At 40.3% G+C, this 8,102-nt stretch overlaps 1 protein-coding gene across 1 annotated transcript in view; it reads right to left on the reverse strand.

The window, feature by feature from the left end:
* snx19b (sorting nexin 19b) overlaps positions 1–5,093 on the reverse strand; it is a 40,078-nt gene extending 34,985 nt beyond the window's left edge. The window contains exons 1-2 of the mRNA XM_059533307.1: positions 4,972–5,093; positions 2,630–4,235 (exon numbers count right to left, since the gene is read on the reverse strand). Coding sequence (XP_059389290.1) covers positions 2,630–4,216 — 1,587 coding nt within the window. The 5' untranslated portion in view covers positions 4,217–4,235; positions 4,972–5,093. The remainder of the gene's footprint in view (positions 1–2,629; positions 4,236–4,971) is intronic.
* Positions 5,094–8,102: the final 3,009 nt, after the last annotated feature.

Genomic DNA, 8,102 nt, shown 5'->3' on the forward strand with positions numbered 1-8,102 from the left:
TTAGAGCAACATATGCTTCCCTCCAAACAACGTCTATTTCAGGGAAGGCCTTGTTTATTTCAGCAGGACAATGCAAAACCACATACTGCAGCTATAACAACAGCATGGCTTCGTCGTAGAAGAGTCCGGGTGCTAACCTGGCCTGCCTGCAGTCCAGATCTTTCACCTATAGAGAACATTTGGCGCATCATTAAACGAAAAATACATCAAAGACGACCACGAACTCTTCAGCAGCTGGAAATCTATATAAGGCAAGAATGGGACCAAATTCCAACAGCAAAACTCCAGCAACTCATAGCCTCAATGCCCAGACGTCTTCAAACTGTTTTGAAAAGAAAAGGAGATGCTACACCATGGTAAACATGCCCCGTCCCAACTATTTTGAGACCTGTAGCAGAAATCAAAATTGAAATGAGCTCATTTTGTGCTTAAAATTGTAAACTTTCTCAGTTTAAACATTTGCTATGTTATCTATGTTCTATTGTGAATAAAATATTGGCTCATGTGATTTGAAAGTCTTTTAGTTTACATTTTATTCAAATTTAAAAAACGTCCCAACTTTTCCGGAATTCGGGTTGTATTAAAAGCTATAATTATTTAAAAAATTATAGTTGATATGTAATAAGTATACAGTCGTGGCCAAAAGTTTTGAGAATTACATAAATATTGGAAATTGGAAAAGTTGCTGCTTAAGATTTTATAATAGCAATTTGCATATACTCCAGAATGTTATGAAGAGTGATCAGATGAATTGCATAGTCCTTCTTTGCCATGAAAATTAACTTAATCCCAAAAAATCCTTTCCACTGCATTTCATTGCTGTCATTAAAGGACCTGCTGAGATCATTTCAGTAATCGTCTTGTTAACTCAGGTGAGAATGTTGACGAGCACAAGGCTGGAGATCATTATGTCAGGCTGATCGGGTTAGAATGGCAGACTTGACATGTTAAAAGGAGGGTGATGCTTGAAATCATTGTTCTTCCATTGTTAACCATGGTGACCTAAAGAAACGTGTTAAAGAAACACGTGCAGCCATCAATTGTGTTGCATAAAAATGGCTTCAAGGATATTGTGGCTACTAAGATTGCACCTAAATCAACAATTTATAGGATCATCAAGAACTTCAAGGAAAGAGGTTCAATTCTTGTAAAGAAGGCTTCAGGGCGTCCAAGAAAGTCCAGCAAGCACCAGGATCGTCTCCTAAAGAGGATTCAGCTGTGGGATCGGAGTGCCACAAGTGCAGAGCTTGCTCAGGAATGGCAGCAGGCAGGTGTGAGCGCATCTGCACACACAGTGAGGCCAAGACTTTTGAAAGATGGCCTGGTGTCAAGAAGGGCAGCAAAGAAGCCACTTCTCTCCAAAAAAAACATCAGGGACAGATTGATCTTCTGCAGAAAGTATAGTGAATGGACTGCTGAGGACTGGGGCAAAGTCATATTCTCCGATGAAGCCCCTTTCCGATTGTTTGGAGCATCTGGAAAAAGGCTTGTCCGGAGAAGAAAAGGTGAGTGCTACCATCAGTCCTGTGTCATGCCAACAGTAAAGCATCCTGACACCATTCATGTGTGGGGTTGCTTCTCATCCAAGGGAGTGGGGTCACTCACAATTCTGCCCAAAAACACAGCCATGAATAAAGAATGGTACCAAAACATTTGGTGAAGAACAATGCATTTTCCAGCACGATGGAGCACCGTGCCATAAGGCAAAAGTGATAACTAAGTGGCTCGGGGACCAGAATGTTGAAATTTTGGGTCCATGGCCTGGAAACTCCCCAGATCTTAATCCCATTGAGAACTTGTGGTCAATCCTCAAGAGGCGGGTGGACAAACAAAAACCCACTAATTCTGACGAACTCCAAGAAGTGATTATGAAAGAATGGGTTGCTGTCAGTCAGGATTTGGCCCAGAAGTTGATTGAGAGCATGCCCAGTCAAATTGCAGAGGTCCTGAAAAAGAAGGGCCAACACTGCAAATACTGACTCTTTGCATTAATGTCATGTAATTTTCGATAAAAGCCTTTGAAAGGTATGAAGTGCTTGTAATTATATTTCAGTACATCACAGAAACAACTGAAACAAATATCTAAAAGCAGTTTAGCAGCAAACTTTTTGAAAACTAATATTTATGTAATTCTCAAAACTTTTGGCCACGACTGTACAATATTAAAACCCTATACAGTATTGTGTAAATTTATTTAAAAAATTGAATCGATTGTTTTGAATGTATCACATGAATTTAGGGAGCAAAACATTATAATATACAGAATGATAAATGGAAATTCTGAATATATTAACATTATATATTGATATAAATTATATATTGATATAAAAAATCATACTGATTTTCAAATTGGTCAAAGATTACATTTAACAGTGAAATAAGTCCTGTTTTAAATAAGACTTTAAGTCTGCTTTACATGAAGGCAAAGGTAATCTCAGAATCTCAGCATTATTGCCAACTGTTTTTACACACACAAGGAATTCGTCTTGGTGTCAGAAACTTCCAGTACAGAAAGTACTTAATGTAAAATTATGAGAAATGAGTTTGAACTATTAAATATCAAACATCGTCCAATTTTGGTAAACTTAAACCACAATTTAACTAACTTAAATTGTGAGAACCAATTCACCTTTACAGTGTAGAGAGTGTAGGGATGTGAGCCAGTGCCTCTGTGCTCCTTGGCAGTGATGGTGCCAGTGATGCGCAGGTTCTGGATAATGACTGGACCCTCTGGGCTGCTAAGGGGCTCGAAGCTGAAAGGTGCCACGGATGCCATCCCAGCTGGGGAAGAAGGCTGGACGGGTGCAGTCAAAGCCAGCTCACAGGGGTTCACCAGGCCTGGGTGGTCTGCACTAGAGTTGCTCTTCTCCAAATTTTGGAGAGAGCAAAAGCTTGATGACTCTTCGTCAGGCACACAGGTGGAATGTACTGATAGCTCCTTCTCTGTCGTATTGGTGTATGTTGGAAGCTCATCCTCAAGGTCTAACACAGCATCAACTGGAGTGGTGCATTCTGCCAGTCTTTCTGAAAGGGTCTCCTCTGAACCGATCAGAACCAGTGATTCTAGGGAGCTTCGCTTGAAGTCCGTTAAAGGAGAATCTAAATCTGAGTCGTTTTCTTGATAGAAAGGATTGGACTTGTTGAGTCTCAGAAAATCCCTGGGGCTAAAACCCAATGGAAATGGTTTAGTCAACCGTAGCTCATCTTCCTCCAGGTTGTGTGGAGAATAAAGATCAGTGGAGTCAATGACATCGTAAACTGCAAGTTCTGGCGTTGGGGCCTCCATTGCTGTGGGGGTCTCTGGGTTGACTTTTAGGGTCAGAACGCAAGGAATCTCAAGTTCTTTCAGTGCGTTTTCTTGATCAGATGCGACTTGTGGTGGAGCTTGAACTTCTACTTGTTCTGGCTCTGGGGCTGGTTCACTGGATTTACTGAAGATGCTTACAATCAACATGTTTAGCCAGTCTGGGTCTGACAGTTTTGCAATTAAAGGCAGCAGAACATTGCATGTTATAAGTTCACCCACCACAAATCGACCTGTTCTGGTTTCTAAATGTGGAGGAGGTACAAGAACATGGAGAAGCAGGTCTACAATGGCCCGTACGTAATTCACCTCGACAGCAGAGCTCTGAAGGGTGGGATGATGAGGGCAGAGTTTGCTGTACGCCTCCCAGAGATCTCCATCTTTGTTCACCTCTTGATGTTTAACGGCTTCATTGGCACTCAAATAACACTGAAGGTGGCATTCAGATAGGTCTAAAACCCTCTGGGATAAAGCTTTCCTGTCAACTCTTGCAGCTCGACCCTTCAGCTCCATCGCAATTGAGATCATGGCATTGTGCACCTCATCCTCAAACTCTTTTTCTCTGGAAATGGTGCAGTACCACGAGGTGACAAAGTCATGTATGATCTTGGCAACTGTCTTCTGGATCTCATCTTCCAGTTGTTGCTCGCTCTCGGCATTATGCGGGATCTCCTCCAGCCTAGCAAAGCGCTCCAGATGAATAACGCTGTCTGAGTCCAGGACAGCCTGGGAACCAAGCCAGCCACCTAAGACCACTAAGAGGCTTGTGAAGACACATAGGAGCCAAACGTTGACCAGCAGGTGGAACAAGACCATCCAGGCCAGTAGCGCCCCAAAACCAAGCAGCCTCCTCTGGACCAAAAACTCAGACAAGCCCCATGAGCTCATGTCGAGACGCTCTGGTGGAGACATTGCAGATGTTTACATGATCCTGTGAGGGAGAAATGGAGAGACTGACCAACCAAATAACTGTGGTTCCCATTGACTTCCATTGTATGGACAAAAACACTTAGACATTTATCAAAATATCGTCTTCAAATTTCCACAGAAGCAAGCAAGTCATTTGATTTTGGAAGAACATGAGTGACCACTGATCTACAAAAAAATAATAATAATTTATCTATTATATATATATATATATATATAATGTATATCAGTGGGGATAACACATTGTTCATTTTTGGGTGAACGGTGTCTGAAATAGATTGACTAGTGTTTGATCATTGTTTCTAAACTGCAATAAAATTGCGGTAACTTGACAGCAGCCACCACTTTCATTAAAATCAGAAATTAAACAATTACATCAATGTTAAATTGACATGGTTCTACTGAAGAAACAATGCACTACGCTTTTAGAGGAAACTGTGGTTACCATGGCGATGGTTTATAATGGGCGTCTAATGTGCAGTGTGCAGATATCGATTTGATATCAAATTTACTTGAATACTGTAAATATACATTATTAAAACACACAAAAGATCAATCTTAACAGAAAAAGAGTAGTTTTACTAATCTGGTTATTATAACTTAATGCTTATAATGACGTTGCTGTATGTTTTGATGGGCATCAAGCTGGCGTTTCGTAATTGTTAAAATATATATATATATATATATATATATACATATATGCGAAACCGTGAAAGGTTAATGAATGAAAATGAACTTACCTTAACAGCACATGTTATCAAATGCAAGTTGCAAATTTGGAGCATTACCAATTGATGTTTAAATGCCGACTCAAACGGCCTTGCAGTGTTTTGGCATCTTCTTCCTCGTCATCTCTGCCTCAGATGATGAACTACAGTCAGCGTTTTGTCGCCCTCTAGAGGTCATACAGCTCCCTGCAGCGCCCCACTGTACAACACTGCATGACCGCCTCAAACGTTTACTATCTCTGCATTTTTTTCCACACAATTAAAGTGCAAGGGAGACAGTCATTCTGCCTCACATCTCCTTTTGTGTTCCACAAGACATGAGTGTGATATATGTGTTTGTATGTTTGTGTGTGTGTGTGTGTATATATATATATATGTATGTATGTGTGTGTGTGTGTGTGTGTGTGTGTGTGTGTGTGTGTATTATGTATATATATATATAGAGAGAGAGAGGGGGGGGGGGCAAATGTCTCTTTTGCTCATGAAGGCTGCATTTATTTGATTAAAAAATATAGTAAAACCAGTAATATTGCGAAATTTTATTGCATCTAAAATGTTTTCTGTTTTAAAATATAATTTATTCCTCTGATGCAAAGCTGAATTTTACGCATAATTACTCTGGTCTTCAGTGTCACATGATATTTCAGAAAGCACCCTAATTACATTACAGTTTTTACTGTATGTTTAACTGTATGATAAAATTATGCAACCTTGACGAGCATAGCAAAAACATAACTTACATTTGTGTATATATAGACAGAAATGAAAAGACAGATGTAGCATAGTTCCAACAAATATACAAAGCGGCAAAAAATACTTTCAACAGTGATAATAAGAAGCATAATTAATAACTGAGCAGAAAATCAGCATGTGTAACTAAAGACTGGAGTAATGATGCAGAAAAGTCAGCTTTGCATCACAGGAATACTTTTTTGTAATAAATAGATTATATAAAACCTGTTTTAAATTGTAATAATATTTCACAATATCTTTAGTCAAAATATGAATTAAAATGTATGTTGAAATTGTAAAATAAAAACCGTATCAGTAAATAATTGTCATGTTTTTTAACATTTCTTATGCTGTCCAAGGCTGCATTTATTTGATCAAAACAGCAAAATTGTGAAATATAATTGCAATTTAAAAGAATTGTTTTCTATTAGAATATACTTTAAAATATTATTTATTATTTACTCCAGTTAGAAAAGAATTCTGTTTTGAATAAATGCTGTTCTTTTTAACTTTTTATTAATCAAAGAATCTCGAAAAAGGTATCACAGGTTTAAGCAATATTAAGCAGCAAAAAAAAAAAAAAAAAACGTTTCAAACATTAATAACAAATCAGCATATTCAAATGATTTCTACTCTGAAGACTGAAGTAATGATGCTGAAAATTCCTATTCAAAATGCAGCCTTGATAAGCATAAGCGACTTCTTTAAACAGCCATAAAAACCTTACTGATCCCAAACTTTTGAATGGCAGAATCGAGCTGTTAGACCTCGTGCTGCAGTACCACATCACATCACATCTGAAAGTCAAAGCAGTCACCCAATCACCCAGTGCTGTTAAAACTGTTAGTCCTGCTACAACTGATGTTCAACATCTGTTTCCAGACACAGACAGTTATTTCCGTTATGCTGTAAATTTTAGGGAATCCCCTGGAAAACAGAGATGAGACAACCATATTGTTTGTCGTAGGCAAATACCATTAATGTTCCCCCCAGATTGTACTTCCTTAAACAGACAACCAAGAATTCCCCATCAGCAATCACATGATTCTTGAAGAGAGCATTCAAATCAGCACCACAGCTGTTGCTGAAAAAGCAGAAATATCACTAGACTTGGCATGGCCAGATAATACGGGAAGTCGTGGCCTAATGGTTAGAGAGTTGGACTCCCAATCGAAAGGTTGTGAGTTCAAGTCCCGGGCCGGCAGGAATTGTGGGTGGGGGGAGTGCATGTACAGTTCTCTCTCCACCCTCAATACCACGACTTAGGTGCCCTTGAGCAAGGCATCGAACCCCCAACTGCTCCCCGGGCGCCGCAGCATAAATGGCTGCCCACTGCTCTGGGTGTGTGTTCACAGTGTGTGTGTTCACTGCTCTGTGTGTGTGTGCATTTCGGATGGGTTAAATGCAGAGCACAAATTCTGAGTATGGGTCACCGTACTTGGCTGAATGTCACTTCACTTTCACACTTTCATAAATAGGGGGAATTCAGGGAAACTGGGCCATTTTTCTTTCAGAACTTACCGATTCGGCCAGTCAATGCCATTTGGACTTGGTCCAGCTGGACAGTGACCTACAGTGGCTCAGACAACCTGCTCATGCTAGCAAGAGCACAGAAGTGATGTTTATGTGGCCATACCTCAACACACAGATACAAATGAAGACTGTTCAGAAGGGTGTCCTCTATGCTGATTGGACACAAAAGAGGTTTTTCCAGGCATTATATTGCACCATAAACTACACTGAACAAAATTATAAACGCAACACTTTTGTTTTTGCCCCCATTTTTCATGAGCTGAACTCAGAGGTCTAAGAATTTTTCTATGTACACAAAAGGGCCTATTTCTGGGGAGGGAGTCGTGGCCTAATGGTTAGAGAGTCGGACTCCCAAACGAAAGGTTGTGAGTTCGAGTCCCGGGCCGGCAGGAATTGTGGGTGGGGGGAGTGAATGTACAGTTCTCTCTCCACCTTCAATAACACGACTTAGGTGCCCTTGAGCAAGGCACTGAACCCCCAACTGCTCCCTGGGCGCCGCAGCATAAATGGCTGCCCACTGCTCCGGGTGTGTGTTCACAGTGTGTTTGTGTGTTCACTGCTCTGTGTGTGTGCACTTCGGATGGGTTAAATGCAGAGCACAAATTCTGAGTATGGTTCACCATACTTGGCTGAATGTCACGTCACTTTCACTTTTTTCTCTGTTCACAAATCTGTCTAAATCTGTGTTAGTGAGCACTTCTCCTTTGCCGAGATAATCCATGTTCACAAATCTGTCTAAATCTGTGTTAGTGAGCACTTCTCCTTTGCCGAGATAATCCATCCATCCATAATCCATGGATGGATTATCTCGGCAAAGGAGAAGATGCTGATTGAACGGCATGATTATTGCACAGGTGTGCCTTAGGCTGGCCACAATA

Source organism: Carassius carassius, chromosome 41 (assembly GCF_963082965.1).
Source record: "Carassius carassius chromosome 41, fCarCar2.1, whole genome shotgun sequence".
In the NCBI taxonomy this organism is placed as follows: Eukaryota; Metazoa; Chordata; class Actinopteri; order Cypriniformes; family Cyprinidae; genus Carassius; species Carassius carassius.